The sequence below is a fragment of the Lontra canadensis genome, unplaced genomic scaffold (assembly GCF_010015895.1).
Source record: "Lontra canadensis isolate GAN:19392208 unplaced genomic scaffold, GSC_riverotter_1.0 scaffold146, whole genome shotgun sequence".
Lineage (NCBI taxonomy): Eukaryota > Metazoa > Chordata > Mammalia > Carnivora > Mustelidae > Lontra > Lontra canadensis.
In genome coordinates this window covers 2,447,256-2,471,594 of record NW_022631140.1, presented here as the reverse complement: position 1 = coordinate 2,471,594, position 24,339 = coordinate 2,447,256, and the positions used below count along the sequence as shown (strand labels likewise).

General features: G+C 48.8%; 1 protein-coding gene across 1 annotated transcript in view; it reads left to right on the top strand.

Moving 5' to 3' along the window:
* HS3ST2 (heparan sulfate-glucosamine 3-sulfotransferase 2) overlaps positions 1-23,947 on the top strand; it is an 86,751-nt gene extending 62,804 nt beyond the window's left edge. The window contains exon 2 of the mRNA XM_032843988.1: positions 23,049-23,947. Coding sequence (XP_032699879.1) covers positions 23,049-23,667 — 619 coding nt within the window. The 3' untranslated portion in view covers positions 23,668-23,947. The remainder of the gene's footprint in view (positions 1-23,048) is intronic.
* The last annotated feature ends 392 nt before the right edge of the window (positions 23,948-24,339 follow it).

Sequence of the window (24,339 nt, the reverse complement as noted above, 5' to 3'; positions counted from 1 at the left end):
TACGCCATTGAAACATTCTCCTTGGGATCATGCTTTACACATTCAGTAGGTCTTTTGTTTTTTTGTGGGGGTTTTGCGGGGTTTATTTTGGGGTTGTGTGTGTGCATGTTTAACCATAACTAAGGAGGTGGGGTTAAGACCTGGCGTTTGGGAATTGCCTATAACCTTTTCCTGGGAAATAACGGACTTTTAAAAAATTACGTGTTTATTTTTCATTCCAGTGTCGTCGTGATTCAGCACATCCACAGGTCACCCCGGCTTGCGCCAGCAAGTGCCTTCCTTAATCCCCTTTGTCTGTTTCACCCGTCCCCCCACCCACCTCCCCTCTGGTCACCATCCTCTTGTTCTCTGTAGTTAAGAGTCTGTTTCTTGGGTGGAAAAATCTGTTTCTTGGTTTGTCTCTCTTTTTCCTTCGCTCATTTGTTTTGTTTCTCAAATTCCATGTATGAGTGAAATCATGTGGTCTTTGTCTCTGATTTCACTTCGTATTATACTCTAGCTCCATCCGTGTTGCTGCAAATGGCAAGATTTTATTCTTTTTATGGCTGAATCGTATTCCTTTGTTTATATGTAACACGTCTTCTGTATCCATTCATCTTCTGATTGACACCGGGCTGCTTCCATAACATGACTGTTGTAACTATGCCGCTGTAAACATGGGGAGCGTGTGCCCCTTGAGTTAGTGTTTTTGCATTGGGGGGCAGTAGATACCCAGGAGTGCAGTTGCCGGATAGGAGGGTGGTTCTATTTTTAACTTTTTGAGGCACCTTCATGCCGTCTTCCATAGTGGCTGCACCAGTTTGCGTTCCCAGCAACAGTGCAAGACGGTTCTTTTTTCTCTACATCCTCGCCAACCCTGCCTGTTTCTTTAGTTTTTGATTCTAGTCATTCTGACAGGTGTGAGGTGATACTTCATTGTGGTTTTGATTTGCATGTCCCTGATGATAAGGGCTGATAAGCATCTTTTCATGTGTCTCTTGGTCATCTGTTATGTCTTCTTTGAAGAAATGTCTATTCATATCTTCTGCCCATTTTTATTTTATTTTTTTAAAAGGTTTTAATTTATTTGACAGAGAGGTAGAGAGCCAGAGAGCACAAGCAGGGGGAGAAGCAGAGGGAGAGGGAGAAGCAGGCTCCCGCTGAGTAGAGAGCCTAATGCAGGGCTCGATCCCAGGACCCTGGGATCACGACCTGAGCCAAAGGCAGAGGCTTAACCAACTGAGCCACCCAGGCACCCCATCTTCTGCCCATTTTTAATTGGATTGTTGTTTGGGTGTTGAGTTGTATCTTTTTTTGTTTGTTTGTTTGTTTTAACATGAGGGGCGGGGCAGAGAGAGAGAGAATCTTAAGCCGGTTCAACACCCAGTGCGGACCCCAACGTGGGGCTCCATCTTACTGAGATCCTGACCTGAGCTGAACAAGAGTCAGACACTTAATTGACTGAGCCACCCAGGTGCCCCTGTACCATTTCTTCATATATTTTGGATACTACCCTTTATCAGATACGTCATTTGCAAATATCCTCTCCCATTCAGTAGGTTGCTTTTTAGTTTTGTTGACTGTTACCTTTGCTGTACAGACACTTTTTGTTTTAATGTAGTCCCAATAGTTTATTTTTGCTTTTATTTCCCTTTGCCTCAGGAGACATACCTAGAAAAATGTTGCTAGAGTCAATGTCAGAGAAACTACTGCCTGTGTGCTCTTCTAGGATTTTTATGGTTTCATGTCTCACATGAAACGGTCTTTGATCCGTTTTGAGTATATTTTTGCGTACGGTGTAAGAAAGTGGTCAGTTTCATTCTTCTCCGTGTCCCCACCCAGTTTTCCCAGCACTGTTTGTTGAAGACACTGTCTCCTTCCCATTGTATATTCTTTCCTGCTTTGTTGAAGGTTAATTGACCGTATAATTCCGGGGTTATTCCTGGGTTTTCTGTTCTATTCTGTTGATCCAGGTGTCTGTTTTTGTGCCAGTACCATGCTGTTTTGATTACTGTAGATTTGTGGTATAACTTGAAGTCTGGAATTATGATGCCTCCAGCTTCGGTTTGCTTTTTCAACATGACTTTGGCTCTTCAGGGTCTTTTGTGGTTCCGCACACATTTTAGGATCTTTTGTTCTAGTTCTGTGAAAAACGCTGTTGGTATTTTGATAGGGACTGCATGAATTGTGTAGATTGCTTTGGGTAGTGTAGACATTTTAACGATATTTGTTCTTCCAGTCCATGAGCATGGAAGGGATGTCTTTCCGTTCCTTTGTGTCCTCTTCAGTTTCTTTCATCAGCATTTTTTTTGTTTTCATCATTCAGGTCTTTCACTTCTTGGTTGGGTCTGTTCATAGGTATGTTATTATTTTTAGTGCAATTGTAAATGGGATTGTTTATTTCTCTTTCTCCTGCTTCAGTATTGGTGTACAGAAATGCAACAGATGTCCGTAGATTGATTTTGTAGCCTGTGACTTTACTAAATTCGTTTATCAGCTCTAGCTGTTTTTTTTTGGTGGAGTCTTTCGGGTTTTCTCTGTATAGTATCGTGTCCTCTGCAAATGGTAAAAGTTTTATCCTCCCTTACTGATTTGGATACCTTTTATTTCTTTTTGTTGTCTGATTGCTGTGGCTAGGATTTCCTGGGCTGTGCTGGAGAGACCTGGTGAAAGTGGAGATCCTTGTCTTGTACCTAACCTTAGGGGAAAGGCTCTCAGTTGGAAAATAATGGACTTTTGACAAAAATATTTCTTTAAAAAAATAGAACAAAGAACTGCCTTTGGAGCAATGGCTATTTTTAGGTTTGATTTGAAGGTGTAGCTGTTAAATAGTGGCTCCCCTCTTCCATTTCAAGATTCTTGGTACTATAAGGAAAAACCCTTGTCTCCCTCAAGACAATCCTGTACAATCAGAAAGAGGAAAAAAAGCCTCTGATATCTCTCCTTTGACCTCCTTAACTAATTAGAAAATTACTTTTCAAATAAGTGTGTAGAGTTAAATAATTAATCACATTTATATGACAGCCCATCCCTTGAATAGTGTTGATATATGAGAAATCCCATTTGATAATCACAATAATAATCAGACTTTGGGGTTTTCTAAAGGGAATTTCTTCCTAAAGGAGCATTGCTGTATTTTTTTGCGCCTCAAAACCATTGAAATGTTTGTGTTTTTGTTTTCTGTTGAAATGTAGTGGACACAGACTATTACATTAGTTTTAGGAAATTGCTTTGATTATAATGGAATCATACCTTTAAACAGTTTTCCTTACTTTTTGTCTTGGAGGTACTTAATAAGCAAATCATGTATAAGCAGAGGACAATGTGGTGGTTCTTTGCAACTCTTTTTTCTGGCCATTTATAGGGTTCCTTAAAGAGAGCGCAGCTATGTACGTCCCGCATCTCTCTACACAAAGTTGTATGTACATCATACATCCTTTTCTCCATTGCACTCATGAGGACATTATCCTCCCTTTGGATCTTCTTACAAAAAGCACATAGGTCTGTGTGTTTTGAGGCCTTGCTGAGCACCACTGATGTAAAGTATACACTTAATTCTTATCCATCTTGACCCTTAACTGTTAGAATAATCCTATGGGGTAAAGCACCATCATTGGCCCCATTTCACAGATAAGAAGAATGAGGCTTCCAGAGAATCAAGTAACTTACCAGTGACTTTTCAGTTGAGGGGGTGATCAATTAGAAATCATATTAGACTGACTGCAGAGCCTGTGGGGTTTAACTGCTAAGTATGTGTGCCTTCCTCATTTTCAAGAGCTATCACACTGACCTCCGGCATGAGAAATTCCTTCCAGTACGTTAAGTAAAAGTTGGATTTTGCTTTCTGTTCAACTTCCCAGGCATTCAGCATCTTGCTGGAGGCGCTAGTGGGTAGAAGAAATTGCTTGTATTTAACAGAGAAGGGCCAGGGTTTGCTGACATGTTTAGTTAATCCACAAGGAGATTGCTGATGAGGATTCTGGTTAATTAGTTGTGGAATTTTAAAAAACGAGCAGATGTGCCATGGTAAAATGCATTTTACTTCCCGAGCCCTGGGGGAAAGCACTGGCTATGTTCTGTGGCTATGTGTACTTACATATCTTGATTGAACATTCAACAGCGTGTTTTGCAAGACTCAGGTATCCTGGCTTTGTTCCAACACGGATAATTAGATTCTGCTCCGGCTCTCCCGACAGTCTCAGGCAGGTACAGGATTAATCATAAGAACTACAACCAACAAGCACCTACTACGCACCAGCCACCAGACTGGGAAATTTCCAGACATCATCAATCCTCCCCGCAGTCCTGCAGACTAACTTCTCTTTTCTCCCCCTTTAATGGGGAAACTGAGGCTCAGAGAGAGGTTAGTGACTTGCCTGATGCTACACATGAAGGAGTGGCAAAACAGGGATTCAGACTTAAACATGCCTGGCTCTAAATCCTTTATCTTTCCTCTTCTGCACCCTTCATTTGGGGGGAAAAAATGCACTTGAGGGGCACCTGCGTGGCTCAGTCAGTCAAGTGTCCAACTCTTGATGTCGTCTCAGGTCATGATCTCAGGGTCATGGGATCGAGCCCCACATTGGGCGTGTGATCTGCTGAGGATTCTCTATCTCCCTCTTGCTCTGCCCCTCCTGCTTGCAAGTGTGCACTTTCTCTCTCTAAAAAAAAAAAGAAAAGAAAAAAAAGTGCATTTGACCAAAAAAAAAAAAAAAAAAAAGTCAAAGCCTGCAAAAAGGGTAAGTCATGGAAAATGAGTTTCCTCCCGGCTCTTAGTCCTCTGGTTTTCTTTCCTGGAGGCCCAGCCTCATACATTTGTGTGTCATCCAGTGTATTCGATGCATCTACACATTCTTTTCTTTTTGAAGTTTCTGTTATAGGTCATTTGGCTAAAATGGACTATTTCTCTGTACTGAATTTTCCTATTTAAAATGTGTAAATGCAGGGCGCCTGGGTGACTCAGTGGGTTGAGCCTCTGCCTTCAGCTCCAGTCATGGTCCCAGGGTCCTGGGATCGAGTCCTGCATCGGGCTCTCTGCTCAGCGGGGAGCCTGCTTCTCCCTCTCTCTCTGCCTGCCTCTCTGCCAGCTCGTGATCTCTCTCTCTCTCTGTCAAATAAATAAAATCTTCCAAAAAAATAAATAAAATTTGTAAATGCTTTGGGAGCCAAGTGCAGAAGGGTTTTGTGTGAATATCGAGCAAAGAGCAGGCCGTTGCACACACCTTTCAGGGAAAATATCAGGAACGGCAGGTTGTCTGTTTATACCCACGGTTGGGAGAGGTCAAGGATACCAGAATATCGCAGGGTAGCTGTGTCCTTCCTTCTGACATCCACGTAACACACTTGCACGCCTGGAGACCAGCTATCATGTGCATGTAGTGGTTTCTGACTTTTTTTTTTCCTACCAGTTGAAAACCAGCACTTTCTCCATGTCTTATTTTCCGAAACATTATCTGTAATCACAGCATAGCAGTTCATTAAATGCATAGACATTTAGGTTGTTTCTAGTATTATCTTTTACCAATTTAAACGGTTGTTGCATATCCTTAAAATACAAGTATCTGGGGGCACCTGGGTGGCTAAGTGGGTTAAAGCCTCTGTCTTCGGCTCAGGTCATGATCCCAGGGTCCTGGGATCGAGCCCCGCATCGGATTCTCTGCTCAGCGGGGAGACTGCTTCCTCCTCTCTCTCTGCCTACTTGTGATTTCTGTCTGTCAAATAAATAAATAAAATCTTTACAAAAAAAATACAAGTATCTGCAAGTGTCTTCACATTTCAACACAAGAACTTCTGAAGATTGACTTCCATAAACTTTAAACTTACACGCGAAACCTAGCAGGTTTCCGTGTACCGCGGATAACGCTAAGTAATTCTCGATTTTGTCATAGGTCAGAATGCTGTCTTCTTTGGATTTAATTTGTGTTTCTTTGATACCTGATGAGTTTTAATACCTTTCCAACTTTATGTCTTTGGGAATTGTGTTTGTCTTTTCCTCCATTTTCTGGTGGGGTATTTTCCTTACTGATCTGTAAAACTCTATTTATTACAGATATTAAGTATTTATCTATTATATACAGAGCACAATTTGTTCCTCTGCATTTTATTTCCCCTTATGGTGATTTTTTTTTTTTTTGGTCACCCAAAACTTGAGAATTTTTATGTGCTTTTATTAAAATCTTTTTCTTTGCTTTCTTCCTTTGGTATTATGAGTATAAAGCCTCCGCAGTTCTCAAGAATATATACATATTTACTGATATTTTAACCCCTTACTCCACTGTTTTCTTTTTCACTTTGAATTACTTCATTCATTTTGAATTCACATAGGTGTAGGGGTGAATGAAGAAACTTGATTCCGTTCCCCCCTCCCCATGATTTGCTAATTGTCCCCAACAAAGTCCCAATGAGCCGTAATTTCCCAGCTGACTTAACGTGCCCACTTTACCGTGCGCTTTTCACATAGTTGTGCTTCTTTCTGATTTCAGATTCTGCCCATGCATTTGCCTGTTCCCAAGCCAGAACCACACTGTTTTAATTACTACAGCTTCACAGTATATATTGGGTAACATTGTAGTTTCCTGCCTGTGATTCTTCCTTCAAGCACGATGCATTAGCTCTTATCTTTAATTTATTCATCCAAAAGAAACTTCGTAATTGTAATGTCAAATTCGATTTTCCAAATCGTCTTGGGATTTAGATTGCTACTACATTTGATTTATAGATTAATCTGAGAAGAATGGATGTCTTTCTAACGTTATGACTTCCCATCTCTCCATTTATTAAAGGTTTAATTGAACTGTCTATAAATTATAGAACAGTATTAAATATTAATTGTGTCAGGAGGCATCTTTGTCTTGCCTAACTTTAATGAGACTCGGAGCCTGTGGGTTATGAGCATGAAGTCACTCGAGTCAAAAATGCTTGGGTTTATAGCCTGGCTTCACCGATCGGTTACCTTGGGTCCTTGGGCGGGTTGTGTCTCTGCGTCAAATTTCTTTACGTGAATAATCAGGCTAATACAAATACCTACCTGGCGAGAGGGTGATGGGGTTTAAATGAGATAGTACATGGGAAAGTATGCCCCATGGCTCTCGGTAAATGTTAACCATTGGTATTTCTTCATCCTTCAGTGTGCTGGTGCCTGTGGGTTTGAGATAGATGTTCTTTTTTTTTTTTTTAATGTTAAAGAGGCAGCCTTCCTGGTTTCTTAAGATTATTTTTTTCTTGATTAGTAGTGGATGTTGAATTTACTAAGTGCCTTTCCGGAATCTGTTGAGATGATCATTTTTTTTCTTCTGACCTATTTCTGCGCTGAATTATGATTTTGTATTAAATGTAATGATAATGGATCTCAATGGGATGTGACAGCTTTTCTTTTAATAAATTATGCTTTTGGTAGATAATGCTCGAAATCTTGACTGGTCAGGGAGCTTCTGCTTGTCAGCCTGACCTAGGTGGGCCTGCCTGTCAGTGTTCTGGCAGGCGTCTGGGCCCACTCCGCCGTGAGGGTGTCGAGGAGCCGCCCGGCTCAGCAGGTGTGGACCATAACGTGCCCCTCCCCTGACCCTGACAGGAGCAGAGCAGTGGCCTGGGTAGGGCTGTGGGGTTGCGGGCAAGCTTTGCTGCGTAGCTGTTGCTTCTAGAGATCTTGGGCCCTGACTATATGTTCACTTGTGCCTCTTGCCCCACCAGGCTCCCTGGTGGCTCCAATTCCAGAAAATTCTGTAGCAAGAATCCACTTTCTTCTCATTAGTGACCTCGCCCCTCCCCAAGCCACTTAGGTTTTGGCTCTCTCTTCCAACACGCTCACACATCAGCCTCCCTTCTTCCAAAAATATGTCTCTCTTCATTGTCTGCCAGCGACTCCTTACCCTTTCTCTTAATGTGTTGACTTTATATTTTTTTATCCATTCACTGTCAATTTAGTGGTAACCGAGAGGGAGTGGAGATGAGCACTGTGTTTGAGCCACCGTGTCAGATGAAGTCCTGCTGTGACTTGGGCCCTTTACTGATACTAAATGATCCACTTTGTCTCATTCAGTGTCTTTGCCTTGGATTCGTCTTTTTCTGGTATTAATATCATGAATCCTAATGTATCTGAACCTCTCCATTTTCATATAAAATATTCCTGTCCTTGTGTCCTGGGGTAGTCTTGTAAACACAAAAATGACTAGGTTTTACTTTAGAATGAGAAATCTTTGTTGTCGTTTTTAAAAATTAGGTGTTTCACCTGTTTTCAGTAATTTTTAATATTTCCACAGTCATTCCTACTCATACACTTCTGGCCTCTGGCTCTACAGTTTTGGCTGTTTCACCCCCCCACCCCGGCTTTCCTTTCCTGTATCCTTTGTTATACAAACTGCATTTTCTTTTCTTATTTTCCAGTGTTTTGGAAGGTACATGTCCTGTTTTTAATTGTTCGTTACACTCTGCTCCCATAGAGCAAATGAGGAGGCAGTGTCCTTTGGGAGAGAGACTCACACATTTTCACACCCTGCCACCCTCCCCTCCTTCCTCTGTCACCAACTTCTTCGTTGATTGAATCTGGGATGTTGGGGTTGATTGATCAAATTACTAATTTTTTAACTTTATTGTTGATTAATTTTTTGAATTTCTGAAAGGAAAATCATGACATTAGAAGCAGAGTTTGTGGGTAATCTGGACTTCCCACTGGTTTGATCCCAGTCATGGCCCTTTCATGCACAACTTCCTCATTCTCGGATTCTTTCTCACCATCGGGCAGGTCATTGCTTTCATTTTCAGGGAACTTTTTGGAGAGAGAGGTGGAATGCTTTTAAAGCTGTTGCACATCTTGTAATGCTTTTCTTTTGCCTTCACAAGCAAATTGGCTCTGTACTGAAAGTCACAATTCTTTTTTTCCTGCAAAACTCTATAGATGATAATCTCTGTTTTTCTAGCTTTGGTGCTGCAAAGTCCTGGTCTGCATTTATAGAATTCAATGATATGTGTTTGTATAGATAGATGATGGGTGCATGGGTGGATGGATGGGTGGATGGAGGATAGATGGATTCCTGGATGTGGGTTTTATTTCGTTAGGACTAAGCTGGCCTTTGATCTGTCCCCATAACCATCTTTTATCTTCATAAGTACCTCTTTAATGAAATCTTGGCCCATCACTCTGTCCTATTTCAGATTTCCTCCTCAGTAACATTGCAGACGTGCATTGCCTATGACAATTCTGTCTTCCATGATTCCTCCTCCCTCACCAGTTCAATCTTGTAGACCCTTCCTTGAGAAGCCCAAGATCAGACTCAGGTGTGTTCCGATTTTAATTTTCTGTATCAGTAGTTCTGCTTTTTCCTGCTACCAGTGTCCTCTGCTGCTACATTTGTAGCTCCTCTGCAATACCATCTTACCTCTTCCATACGCGGTTTTTTCTTATCCTGTTGTCTTTTCCTGTCTTCCTTGGTCTTTTCACCCAAGCCTATACCCACCTCTTGACCTTCTGAGATGTCCCCTCTGGGTTTCTCTGGCCATGCCGTTCCCTCATTATGCTCGCTCTCCTTTTCTTTCACCGCACATTGGAGTTCTCCATTGATTTGTCTGTCGTCTCTTCCGCCAGACTAGAGGCTTCATGCTACATCCATTTTATTTGGAGCCATGCCTCTGTGCCTAGCACAATGGCTAGCAAACAGTAGGCACTTAATAATTGTTTGTCGGATGAGTGTAGGTCCACATCACCCTGGCTTGGATTCCCTTTGGCCCGGCCGGCATTGCTTTGAGCCAGAGGCTCTCCCAGACTTCAATCATCAAAGGATCTCTCGCTGTTCTTCTGTATTCATGTGCCATCCGTACTCTTATCTACTGAACGCTCACCATGCTCTGCGTTTGCCATGTGGTTAGGCCTCACCCTCAGCAATGAAATCTGTGAAGTGAAGGTGATGTCCTAGTTTCAGTTTCCTAAAATATATTAAAATAAACACATAACTGTAACAAATGTAAGCTCCGTCCAAGAGTCACTCACATGTGATGGAAGAGCTGTGACTGCACTTGGGGAAGCCCTGGCTGTAGGGGAGCTTGGCCTGCTGGGTTTCCTCAGGGAGCTCAGGTCTTCTCGATCTGGACGCTGATCCTTCCCACGTTCTCCATTCGAGCCCGCATGAGTCATTGGTTTTGGCTGCCTATAACGGGATGGCACAGGGACGAGGACCAAAGAACCACAGTCAGCAGGGACGACACCATCCTTTCCTGATGAGGTGAGGGGAGACCGCGGGGAGAGGCATTAGATGTACAACCAGATAAGCAAGATGATGACAGATCCTGCTTAGAGCTTTTCAGGAAATAAACCACAGGGTGTAGAGAGTGATATCTGAGAGTAGTGACAGGTAAATAGAGATTGGAGGAGAAAAGGACTGAGCCATGGGAAGGCCAGAGAACGTGTCCCAGGCAGGAAGAAGAGCAAAGGCCTGGAGACAGGAAAGGGTAGGACTGGGGGATTCAAGAGCGTCTGCTAGCTCATGGTGCAGGGGCATCCTGAACGCTTTCCAGATCTGAAATGCAGAGCTGGACCGTCTACACCATCGCCCGGACAAGAATCCAGGTTTGTACAGTTAGCGCAGGCCTTGGACCCTGCAGAAGTATTAATGACCCAATAATCATACATGTGGCGTGGATCACAGCAGAGGCCTGGATGATACGTGAGCAGTGGACTTCCCAGGAGCCCTATGTACGGCTTTCCCAGCCCCCGCTAACCCTTTGCAACCGTGGGGCTTAATGTGCCCTGGTACACTTGCGTGTGCGGGAGGCAGGATGGAAGGGACTCCTGTCTGGGGCTAATGTCTCCCTGGAGTGGGTTCGTGCCCACAGCTGCAGTTGGATCACCTCCCACTAGGGGGCACTGTGATGCTGCAGGAAGTGGGGCAGGCTTGCAGCTCCTCCCTGCAAAACTTAGTAGCCCCAGGGACTCCGGAATGTGAGATTGTAAAGCTTGGTGTTAAAAAAATAGTAATAATAAGATAAACTCACTGACTCACCCGCTCATTGGCTGGGGGGTTTGCAGATGCCCAGGGAGCATTCAGAACTGGGAGGGCCTGACAGGTCCTTTGAATGGGTCTGGGCACAGGTGGAGGGAGGCGCCTCCATGGACACTGCAGGCGGGGGAACACTGGGAGGTGGAAATGGGAACACTGAGAGGTGGAGATGGGGACACTGGCTTCAGAAGGCCCTTGGGCTGACATCTGCAGCCTCCACCTGGGGTTGGTCACTGTGGAAAAGCTTGTGTGTTTGGCAGCGGGATGGTGAGGACAGTCCCTCCAAACGGCTTCTTTGGTTCTCTCTGGAGTATGATGTGAGCGTGGCAGCGGATGGGCAACGAAGAGCAGGCTTTGCTTATTGGCAGAGGGTGGAAAAGGTCTGAACGGGTGGCCGTGCAGAGGGCGGCTTGGAAGGCGTTGGGCCTTGCCTGCTGTGCCCAGGCCCCTTGTGTTGGCAGTTGGGCATTGGTAGGGGAGCCAGTCTGCCGGCTTTGCTGGTCCTTCAGAGGTGCTCTGGCCTTGCCTGTCTGCCCTTCCTCTCTCTCCTTTCACAGAGATTGTCTTTGGGGGACTGTAAGGGGGTGAAGATCCCCTAAGTCACCCCTTGATATCATCGCTGATAGCCTTGGGCCCACTTGGTGGCCCCCAGGTTCTGTCTTGCTTCCTGGAGGCAAGGACCCTGGGGAGGGTCACACGAGAGCGAGCTGGCTTGGCACGGATACTAGAAGCCAGTGCCTCGCTCCAGAAAAGCGCTGGGCTGCTCCCTGCAGCTCTGACCGTGGACGAGGACGCTGTGCCCGCTTGTGAGCACTGGGTGGGAGGTTACCAGTTGGACTTGCTCACGGATTAGATGTGGGAGCTGGTGGGGTCATGAACTGAGACACGAGGAGGGAAGCGGTAAGTGGAGGGAAAATCATGTAAATATGTGCAGAGAAGAAGACCAAAAGATGTTCCCAGAGCCAAGAAAAGACACATTTCTCACGAAGTAGGGAGTGGGCGCTTCTGCTGCCTTGGGGAAGTGTGACAAGACCAGGACAGAACTGGGATTGCTGTTTGACGGTGTCCTCAGAGAGCGCCGCTTCGCGGGGTGACGGGGTGGGTGGCAGATGGGACAAGTTGGGGATGCATGTGAGGAGAGCAAGTGGGGCCGCTGAGCTTTATTTCAAGAACTTGGGGGAGAAAAGGACATAGGCAGGACCGTGGCAGGAGAGGGAGAAGGGACGGAAGATTAGCTTCTTAAAAATCAGAAGTCCTCAGACTCTGTAGAAGGGTGACCGCGGTTCATCACGTGGTGTGTTTGAAAGTTGCTAAGAGACTAGGTCTTAGACGTTCTCATCGGGAGAAGAAAATGTCACTGTGTAGTGATGGGGGTTAAGTAGACGTATTGGGATCATTTTGTGATCTATACATATAGTGAATCACATTGCACGCTTGAAACTAATAAGTCCGTTACATCTCAATAAAACTAACAAAATTAAAAAAAAAAATAGCTAATTCCACCGAGTGCAGTGAACATTCGCTGAGTCTGCGGTTTGGGCAGCGATCACCAGGACCCTGTGAGACCTTGCTACTGCAGCGGTGGTCCGTGCCCCGCAGGTCAGCCTTGCTGCAGAGCTGGTCGGAGATGCAGAGTCTCAGGCCCCCTCCCTAGACTTCCCCGGTCAGAGTCTGCATTCCAGCAAGACCCCCCCACCCCCACCCCTCAGGAGGTTCAGAGGCACATTCAAGTATGAAAAGCACTGATTGAAGGGGCCCACTCCCAGGGAAAAGGGAGAGTAGGCTTCAGGTGGGGAAGGAGCTGAGCCCAGACTGAGAAAGAGGGATCCTCGAGTGACCCCCCACAAAGCGCCCTGACTGTCCCCACGGTCAGGCCACGCTAGCCACATGGTGCCTGGGAGACTGAGGTCCAGTTGCCTGGAAACTTGGTGAGCTGTACATGCAGCAGCAAACACCATTCACCCGACACCCACGGTCACCGTCCCTCCTTTCCAAGCCAGGCTTCTGGAGAGGGGGAGCTGAACATTCTGGGCCTCCCAATGCCTTGCTTTCCACCCATACCTCAGCTCCTCCAAACACGCTTCCTCCCCCTCACTCCACGAAACCGCTTCCAGACAGGCCATCTTCTTCCGAAACAGTTCTCAATGGAGACTTTTTACCATCCCTTTTTGTATTAGCTAGGTTTTTTTTTTTGTTTGTTTTTGGTTTTTTTTTTTAACTACAGAGAATACATAGTTATGGCAAAGAAAAAGCCACTGAGTGCAGGAAGAGAAAGGTAGAAATCCAGTCTCGTTCTGCCCTTCTGCAACCTCCAGAGTTCCCTGAATTTAGCCCGTGGGCAGAAGGGACTGTGAGGAGGTCACCGCTACTGTGCCAGCACCTTGGCTGGAGGGTAACACTGAGAGTCTACTTCCCGCCCTGTGGCAAGCCGCAGGCACAACGCCCCGTGTGGACGCGGTGGGTGCTGGGAAGTGTGGCCCTTTGGCTGGGCAGCTGCCCTCTGGAAATAGCTCTACTCTGGAAGGAGGAACAGGAGTCTGGTCGGGCCTCCCCCTCTCTGACCCAGATGCTGCGACAGACACTCAGCACACAGGTCTTCCCCCACCTGGACAAATAAGTCCCCAGAAGTGGAATGGCTTGATTAAAGCGTGTGCTTTCCATTTGGGGGGATAATTTCTCATTGCCGTCCTGCTGCACCCTATCGACAGCCCTGCCGATCACTGGAGAGTGCTTAGTTCAGGACACCGTAGCCAGCAATAATGGTTAGCATTTTTGGAAAATATATTTTTCCAGTGTTGAAGGTGGATGTCCTCTCATCATGGTTTTAATTTGCATTTCTTTAACTTTGCGAGAGTTGGAGCATCTTTTTCATGTATTTATTTCAATTCAAGCTCTTTCACCGTTCGCTTTTTTCATGGCCTGCGTGCCTGCCTTCTACCGGCTCGTTCTCTTTTTCTTACTGATTTGCAGGAACTCTGAAACAAGTCATCCTTTCGTTTCTCACATGCTGCCAATATGTTTCCAAGGGGGTCATTTTCTTTCTTTTCTATTTCTGTTGTTCTCTTCTGCCTCCATGCCGGAGACTGCCATTTTTCACAGAGTCCGACTTCTCCGTTTCTTCCTTCATGATTTTTGTCTCATGCTTAGAAAGGCTGTCCTCGTGCCAAGATTAATTTTACATTCTCACGTTTTCTTCTAGTGCTAGAGTCACACTTGAATCCAGATTCTGTGACTTGCCGTTGCTTTGGCGATGACGTGCGTTCTCAGTGCCCCAGTTTCCTCCGCCCGTGAGCAGAAATGAGGGAGGGTGGCGGCCTCCTGGAGTTCATGGGGAGACCGAGGGAGGCGGCTCGCCCCCCAGAGCAGCCCCCCGCCCCGGCCAGTGTACAGCAGGCGCTAGCTTATGTGCAGGGCATTGGGGACCGCGTCTCTGTTGGCTCCGGCTGCTGTCGCAGCACTACCACGGAGGGGTGTGGGGGCTTCCACAACAGGCATTTACTTCTCTCACTTCTGGAGGCTGGAGGTGCAACATCCGATTGCCGGCCCATTTGGTGTCTGGTGAGAGCTCTCTTCCTGGTTTGCCGACAGCCGCCTTCTTGCCAGATCGTTCCCATGGCGGTGGGGGGAGTGGGGGAGATCTCTCTCTTGCTTTTTTTCTCCTTATAAAGCACTAAGCCCATCTGTGAGGACTTGGCTCTCGTGACCTCATCGCCTCCCACAGCCCCTGCCTCCAAAGATGGTCACATGGGTGTGAGGGAGCGGGTAGGGCTTCAAAGTATGAATTTGAAGGATATACACATTTAGCCCTTCGCAGACCGTGTGTACGTTGGATGCGTGCTGCGCCTGTGGCGCTTTCTTTAAAAAAAAAAAAATCTAGAACATGATGATTTCATATGTGTATATGTCGTGAAATGATTAACCACAATCAAGTTAATTAACCTATCCGTCACCTCACGTAGTTACTGTGTGTGCGCGCGCACGTGCGCGGAGACTCCAGATCTGTTCTCTCAGCAGATTTCAAGTACACAACGGAGGATTGTTAGCCAGAGTCACCGTGGGGACTTACTCATCTTCGAACTGGAAGTTTGTACCCTTTCACTAACACCTCCTCAGTGCCCCTCCCTCCCGCCTCTGGCAACCGCCATTCTACTCTCTGGTTCTAGAAGTTCGACATTTAAGTGAAATCGTATGGTATCTGTCTTTCTTTCTGTGTCTGGCTGATGTTTCTCAGCCGTTAAAAAAAATAGAAGGAAATCCTGCCCCTTTTGACAGTGTGGGGTGAACCTGGGGCACATTACGCTCAGGGAAACAAGCTGGGTGCCCATTTCTGTGGTTTGATTCCAGATCCCACACTCACAACCAGCCCCGGGAGTAGTTCACTGTCCCCCAAACATCTCTGTATGGGCGGATCACATAAGGAGGGTCCTTCTCTGGTCTCTCTCTGTGACATGGCAGGACCCGGGACAAATTCCGTAATGCATGAGGTTTGGAAGAGGGAGTAGGCTTTACTGGGTAAACTTGCACCCTGGGGCTCTCATAAGAAGAGGCAGGTGCAGGGTTAACTGATTTCTGACCTCGCCCCGCGGGACATGCCAGGGCCTGGACAGACTGGGTTTACGCTCCAGGGAAGGGACTCTGCCCCCACACTTCCAGTGGCTTCCCTTCTGTGGCGGGCTGAGAGCGGCCCTGCCAGCTGGGGGAATCAACACAGTACTGGGACACCAGGCAGGCTGGGCACAGGAGTTATCTGGGAAAGCCAGCTGCCTGGCTCCTTGATGACCTATGGGGGGAAACTGGGTTCAGGCCTAGCCCCTCTGGCCAGAGGGAAGAAGCCCCCAGCCCTTGTAGGAAGCCAGGTTCAGGTACTGGCACTCACACTGGGAAATAAGGGACCCACCCCCCGTTTCCACAAGACTGTTAACTCCTGTGGACAGAGGCTACACCTTGCTTATCTTTGTATCCCTGGCGTACAGTAGGTGCTTCATGAATGCTTGTTTAATGAATGACTACATGAGTGCCTAGCAGGCATAGGCCGAGCATTGTTGATGTAGCAGTGTGATAGGTTTGATTCCCCACCTCCCATGACCTTACACTCTAGGGCTCTGATGGACACAGATAGTATGTAAAATGGGGGCTCTGTCTGCAGTGGGCACCACGGAATCACAAGGGTAGCAAATGCCTACCTCTTCTGGGAGGGGGAGCAAGGAAGGCTCCCTGGTGGAGGTGATGATGAGCTAAGAGCTGAAGTACGGCCTGACAAGCTACCAAGGGCTTCACTACCTGTGAAAGGCCCCTTAGCCTGAAATATAGTCTTGTCGGGAGAACCCTGAATGGTCCGGTCTAGCCAGAACCCGGGGTGGCCATGGGCCAGATTAAGAAGAGCCACATAAAGCCATCAAGGCCTTATCCTGTGTGCGGCGAGGAGCGGTTCATGGAGTTCAGGCTGGGACTTCGCGTGTTGCTCGTGGGGGTCCTGTGAGTGTAAGGAATCGGGGGTGTAGGCTTGGAAGGAAGGGGTCCTCGCGTCTCCTCTCAACTAGGCGGGGATACATGGCTTCAGGGGCCAGGCCTGCACTTGGCTCGGCATGCCGGGGTGAGCAGCTTTCGTTGGAAGAACCAGCTTCTTGCAATAAAGCCTTTTTCCTCCTCTTCTTTTAATTATCCCTCTGGAGACCACAGTTAGGAACTAATAAATCACCAAAGTCCCCCAGGCAGCTGGGCCTCCCAGAACACATACGTGGAGTGTATCGATTTCGTAGAAAATGAAACCTTCCAGAGAGTCTTACCGGTCATCCTCAGGCCCGGCTCAGACGGGCTCCCGTGTGCTGACACGCAGAGGACGTCCCCGGTGTGGACAGTGTCGGGGGGCCCCGGGAGCGGCCTCGGCCCCACCGCGCGGCTAGAACAATGTCCTCTCCGGAGAGCTTCCGGCTGGCAAGAGAGTGTTTAGATTTTGTTTCCTTTTAGTGGTAGGGTCCTCAGGAGGTCGCGTACCGGCTGCTGGGGCACGGAAGAGACGCACGTGTCCGGTGACACGAATGGCTTCTTCCTCACTCTTCCCAGATGAAAACCCTGACGGCGTCTCTCCCTTCGGCAAACGTTTCCTGCTCCCCTGCGAAGAGCCGGTGTCCTCCTTGGTGCCGAGACTAGAGAGCAAGACCGACGCCAACCCTGTGCTCTTGGAACTTGGCGTCTGCGGCCGGAGGCGGGGATGGGCAGAGACGCGGCCGTGCCGAGGAACGTGCATCAGATAGGAGGGAGCGCGCGCACGTTCCTGATGGGGGCATCTGATTAAGGTGGCTCTGCCCAATTTTTCTGATGGTAAGAATCATGGGGGAGCTTGTTAAAAATGGAGATTCCTGCTCTCCAAACCCACTGAATGAGCATGTCCGGAGCCGGGGCGTGGAGTCTCTTCCTCTAAGGCTCACCCCGGCTGACGCTCCCGAACGACTCTATAAAGGCTGCGTTGGGTGAAGGAACATGCCGGCTGCAGCAGGGGTGCTTGGCCCTGGGACGCCCTGGGGTCGACTGGGGAGCCTTAAAATTGCAGGAGTCCAGGCCCCACTTTCAGAGTTCCCGATTTGAATAGTCTGGTGTGGGGCCCGGCCATTTAAATACCTCCGGAGGTGCTGCAGGTGGTCTCAGGGGGCAGCACGACCCCCGCCCCCACCCCGTCACACCGCAGACCCACCACGGCCCGGTTCTCCCTCCACACCGCGGGAGCCTCGGGCGAAGGAGTGTGTGCAGTCGGCAGAAGGGGTCACACGTCGTGCTCCTTCTTACATCCCATTTTCCTTCTTCCATATGGAGGTCTGGCTGAGGCCCAGCTTGGACCTCCCTCCGTGTGAGCCTGCGCACCTGTAGCCGTGACAAAAATCGTAAAAACAGCGCCATGACCGCTCCCTCCCCGGGACGGTCTGCTGAAACCTTCCTCCGCCCAAGGCCAGAACACCAAGAAAAGGCTGGACCTCATGAATGAACACTGGGTTCTGAGGACTCAAGGTAACCGGTCAGTAGGTACTTGCCTTTCACACTGGATCGTTGAGCCGTGTGTGGCGCAGCTGCGGAGCGCCGGGTGTTGTGCTGGGCAGGCAAAAGTGAGCGAGAAGCCTGCCCACGTGGCCAACGGTGCTGCGCTGCGTGACTGCCTCCCGCGTGAGGTCTGCAGGGATGCGGGTGCAGTGAGGGTGCCGGTAGTGGGATGCGCCGCGTGCCCTGAAATTGTAAGAAAGGTTCACAGATGGTGTGACTTCTGGTTTGGACGTGGAAAGATGAGTCAACGTTCTCCAGGGTGAGAGAGACAAGAAAGACGATCCAGAGTCTTAACAAAAGCAAAGAACTCAGCAAGTAGCGAAACACAGGTCGGAGCGGGATGTGTTCAGGGAGCGGATGTTGTGTTCGGCATGACAGGCGCGTCCGGTTGCCAGGAAGTGGCAAAAGATTCATTCTGGAAAGGTAAGGCAGAGCCTTGAGTCAAGGAATATGGGCTTCATTCCAAAGAATAGTTGATGCCTCACAAGCCGGGATGCGCTTTAGAAAGGTTTCTGTGGCGGACGCAGGATGCAGAACAGACAGAGGGAGGAGAGAGAGGAAGCATGGAGGGCAGGGAGAAAGATGACAAGCCGGGGGCCGTGCAAGCACGCTGGGAGAGGAGGGGGCTCCTTGAGAACTTACCGGAATGAAAGACCTTAGACGCGAGGAGGAGTCAGGAATGACCCTGAGGGTTTTCTGCTTTGTGAGTGGATTCATGGCGACACCATCTACAAGGATGGGCGAAAGAGAGAAGTGAGTCAGAGCCGGCGTCCAGTCCACAGCTGGTTGAGCACGCCGGTCTAGAGCACGAGCGAGTTGGATCTGCTGTTACAGACTTGTGAGTCCGTGGCTCTTCGGTGGTGGGTAAAGGCTGGGGGACGACTGAAGTCATCTGGCGAGATCATGTGCATAGGGGAAGTGGGACACAGACCATTGGGAAGATCTACTGCCTGAAGGCTCCCTGCCCTGTCCTCGTGGAGCTGGTAATCTAGAGGGGCGAGCAGGGCTTCAATAACGAGGAAGCCAGGTTGTAAAAATATAAGATTTGGATTCTCGGGGTATAAGCAACAGAAAGCAAGGCTCACTAAACCAGTAGTACTCTATTGGAAGGACATGTAGGGACTGACAAAGGAAAGTGGAAGAACCAGGTCTCAGAAAGGACAAGAATGAGGTCATGTAGGCGGCTTAGTTGGGTAAACTGGTCTGACTCTTGGTTTCTGCTCAGGTCATGATCTCAGGGTCATGAGATCAAGCCCTGCCTTGGGCTCCACGCTCAGCGTGGAATCTGCTTGAGATGCTCTCTCCCTCTTCCTCTGCCCCTCCCCCCATGCACACTCTTTCTAAAATAAATAAATAGAGAAGAGGAGAGGAGAATGCAGACAGAGGGACTTGGTGGAAGAGGCCGGTGCGGAGGCCCTTCCAGGCTCCTGTGCCTGCCCGGAGGGTTCAGTCCCACAGTCTCCAGTCTCCATGACACAGTTGGCACTGGTTGTCTTAGCTTCAGTCACGCACCCACCCCCTTGGCCTGCCAGGATTTTATCCAAAGCAGGAGTGGGAGTTCCTCCGCAAGAAATCTGGGGGCGGTTGCCAGATGTAGGGAAAATTGCCACCGAGCAGGTCACGCTAACAGATGGGAGGTGCGTGAGTCCAGACTGCGGGGTGTAAGACGGTTCTTCCAATAATTTGTGCAGAGCAACCTAGGAAGGAAAGGAGGCCAGAACTGAGAGAGAAAAGTTCAGCTATTAGCAGCTGGAAACAGGTAAGCAAAATGTAAACAATGATGTGAAGAGGGAAAGTAAGCCTCGAGGAAAAGTCTGTTGCCCCCCCCAACACCCCACACCTCCCCGTGCCCAGAGCAAAGAGGAATATGTGGGGTCTCCTTACCCATGGTCATCACCGGCCTCCAGCCGTCTATCCCGATGACCTACGGAGAAGCAGGTATGAAAGGGATGGAGAAAGCACGCCGGGCACAGGAGCCATTTGGCTCATGGCGTGATGACACTTGCGTGAGGTTGTTTGCCGTCTGGTGTGAGTGTCTCCGCAGTATCTGTAACTTGGTTTTGCAGCTGAGATGCCAGTTAGGAATGGGAAGGGCAGGGCTTGCCTTCAGTGCACAGCTCGGGGCATGATGGCGTACTCCGGAGATCACTGGAATTGGTCAGAATTCTCCTAAACTGGTAACAGAAAGGTGTTCATTGGTGCTCCTGGCAAAAGTATCTCTCCTTAGTCTCTTGGGAAGAGACTGTACCACACATTTCTCTCTTGGGTATTTGTTAGTGTGATAAAGGGTATTGCAAAGAAATTTTGTTGAGTAGCTTGTCAAGTCAACCTTTTGTGTTGGAGAAAACCTTTCTATCAGTAACCCCATAGAAAGTCCTTAACCTTCAGCACACCATCACCTCGGTATAATGTCGTCCGCTCTTGTCCTAAAGGCCAGCGCCTAATTACAGGGTGTGCCAGGGTCAGAATATGCTATAGCCACATTTCTGAGGAAAGCCAGCCAAGGAATTCTATTCATGTACACTTGTGATTGCTAATAATACTATTTTTTAAAAATAATTGGCCTACTCAGTATTAATAAATATTAAACTTTCAACTCACAGGGGTCCATCCTAGACCTCTAGCCTGGAAGCAGGATAGCAGTTGTGTCCATCTGTCAGGTACACAGTGGGTTTGCAGGTGCCGGGGAAGGGATCTGCGCACACAGGTGGACGGATCAGTGAGCCCACCTTGTCATTAGGGCCAGTGGGAGGGACACGGGATGGGTGCAGAGAACAGTCCGGAGGTGGAGGAGGGGAAGGAGGAAGGAGCTGATGTGTGCGGAGGCAGAGGAACAGGGGTATTGTTGGGGGCTCCTGGTGAGAATGTGGAGCACTTATTTGGAAGAACCATAAGGGGTTCTGGAAAGACAAATACCAACCATTACTGAGCAGTGTCTGAGAGTTCCACTGAAACCAGAATTAATAAGGATATCCAGGACCCAGCTGTCAGGGTAAGTCGTGCTCTCTGCTGCTGTCAGTCCAGGGAGAGAATGGAAGAGACGGGGGACGGGAAGCATGCATTGCTAGAGATGGGGAGAACACCTCAAACAAGGAATGCATGAGGGGGAGGGTGCTCATGACTATGGCCGTGGCGCTACGGTGGTGGGTGTTTGTGGGTCCAGAGCAGGCACGGAGGAACGTGAAGTCAAGGGATTCATAGATGAATTTGAAGCTCGGGTATAAGGAGTTTGAGACTGTGTTAAATGGAGGTGGAAAGAAAGAAGGTTATCGTCTGTATTCATTTCCGGGGGCTCCCATAACAAATGACCACAAACTGGGGGGACAAAACCACTAACCCCTGGTGGTAGCCAGCAGTCCTTGGCATTTCTCGCTTGTACGTCAGTCACCTGACGCTCTGCCTTCACCTTCACATCGCCACCTTCACTGTCGCTTCTCCCCCGCTAACCCCCCATAAGGCTACTCACTGCTTATTGGAGTAGGGTCCGCCTGGGTTCATCTCTTGAGATCTTCAACTTTAGATCTGCAAAGACCCTTTTTCCAAGTAAGGTCACAGTCGTAGGTTCTGAGTGGACATATCTTTTGGAGGGCCACCATTTGGCCCCTCCACAGTCCTAGAGTGGAATTTAAGGGGGGAACCGTTTCAGAATTAGGGCAGTTCCAATGACAAGACCCAACGTATTGCGATGAGGAGGGGTTGCTAAAAGGAAAGAGAAAGTGGAGATTTTGGTTCAAGAGCTCTGGAGCTGGGCTGTTGGATGGAGTGCATGATGGGATCTGGGAAGACGGCGACTAGGAGGCAGGAGTGCTCCAGAGAAGGGGAAGAGGGATGCTTAGGGGGTAGATGAGTTGCAGTGGGGAAACCATGATCTAGGGGAGGTTCTCAGCTCTGCCTCCGCATTGGAACCACCTGAGGAGCTTTTTAAAAAAGTACCCGCCCCATATATTTCTAATCGGTTGGTCTAGGATAGACCCTGGACAGCTGCATTTTAAAAAAATTCCTGGGGTGGTCTAAAGTGTAAAATGTGACCTTCAGAGAGAAGAACCAAGTGGGAGCCAAGGAATCTTCCCCTCCGTCAAGGCCTGAAGGAGACACATCGGGGAAGGAGACTTCAGAGCTTCCCACCATTGTCTCTTAAAGTCTCCAGCAGAACCAGGAAACTAAGGAGAAGGTTGCATTACCTGGCTTGTGGCTGAGGTCCTGACTGGCCTGGAGTTCGTGCTGTTTCAGGCTTACACCAAGGATGTATTTCCGATGTGTTGCAGCAGAGAAAGACATCAGGACTCGTTTCTAACACACTTGCTATTCCTACAAAACAAGCCTTCTCCCCCACCCTATCCCCCGCAAAAAAAAAAAAAAAAAAAAAAAAGGATTTTCTTAATATGTTTGGAGAAATAGCTTTTGCCAGAAGAATATTCAGTGGCTTGCTTTTGTATTTTTTGAATATGTAATCAACAAATACATTAACAATTTTAAGCAGCATAAAAGGTTATCCAATAAAAGTGATTCTCATTTATCCCCGACCCCCTCACTCTGCCCCCACCTCAAGACCCCTCCCCAGAAGCGCCTTTCTTACCCGTCACGTGTCCTTTCGGTGAACGTGCTGTATCTTGCCTTTTTCCATTCAACACTGTATCTTGGAAATCATTCCTTTTCTGTACACAACAGGTATGCCTATTTCTGTTCATTGGCTCGTCCATCATTTATTTAAGCCATACTGATGAACTTTTAGGTTGTTTCCTCTCTTAAAGCAAACCCGTTAAAGATTGTTTTAAGCAACTAGCATGAGTTGAAGTGGGTCCCTCCCCGGGGTTCTACCGCTGGGGGGGGATGTAGCCCAGGACGCACAGTCTGGGCGTCATCGTACTGGCTGAGAATGAGTTGGGACACCCCCCCCCCCCCCCCCCCCCCGCCCCCGTGAATGCAGGTGGAGCTCGGATGTCACCGAGGAGGGGGGCCTCCCTGGGGGGCTGGGTGTAGGGAAACGACCTCCCTGCTCCCCTTCCCCAGGGGGACCCTGTCTGACAGTGTGCCGCTTCTGCCCCACAGGAGCCTCATGCCGCGGACGCTGGAGAGCCAGATCACGCTGGAGAAGACGCCCAGCTACTTCGTCACGCAGGAGGCCCCCCGGCGCATCTTCAACATGTCCCGGGACACCAAGCTGATCGTGGTCGTGCGGAACCCGGTGACCCGGGCCATCTCGGACTACACACAGACGCTCTCCAAGAAGCCGGACATCCCCACCTTCGAGGGCCTGTCCTTCCGCAACCGCACGCTGGGCCAGGTGGACGAGTCGTGGAGCGCCATCCGCATCGGCATGTACGCGCTGCACCTGGAGAGCTGGCTGCGGTACTTCCCGCTAGCCCAGATCCATTTCGTCAGCGGCGAGCGGCTCATCACCGACCCGGCGGGCGAGCTGGGCCGCGTCCAGGACTTCCTGGGCATCAAGAGGTTCATCACGGACAAGCACTTCTACTTCAACAAGACCAAAGGATTCCCTTGCTTGAGAAAAACAGAATCGAGCCTCCTGCCTCGGTGCCTGGGCAAATCGAAAGGCAGAACTCATGTACAGATTGATCCAGAAGTGATAGACCAGCTCCGGGAATTTTATAGACCTTATAATATTAAATTTTATGAAACAGTTGGACAGGACTTCAGGTGGGAGTGAGCCACCAAGATGTAAGGGTTCTTCCGCTTGTCTCTTCCGTGAGGCTGGCCCCTCGAGCCTGTGATCCTCTTCCCCGAGCAAACCCAACCCAGGCTCCAGCCCCCTTTCCCATCTCGGGTTCCATCGTCCTGGAACTGGGAGGACCAGCTAAGGCCACGAGACCAGGGGGTCCTTGCCACTAGCTCTCCCCAGTCTGTCTAGGCAGAGCTGACCCACTTCTGGCTTGTCCAGCCAGTTCTGAATCATTTCCCTTCAGCCCCTCCGAGGCCTTGGCAAACGGCTTTAAGAACGGATCTTCTGATGACGCTAGATATTATAAGTGGTGATGGTTCTGTTGCTGTGAACACAGCAGTCTGTCCCTGTCACTGTCCGCCCCAGAGCTGACTTGCTAATTCCTAGTGGCATGTACCTCCCCTCTGAGCTTCACTCTCCCCAGCTGCCCCGGGTGGTGGGACAGGAGACCGTCGTCTTCCTCCTGACCTTAGCAGCTCATCGAGACATTGCAGGGCCGGAAGCACCCCCAGTCACTCCCAGCAGACAGACCCTTCGGTGATGAAATAAACCAGAGATTTCAAAGCCTGTGGTCTCAACTCTGCTTGAAGGTTCATGGTCTTTGGAAACCACTTTGTGACCCTCCCTGCTCCCTGTGGACAAAAGCACATTAATTCTGCT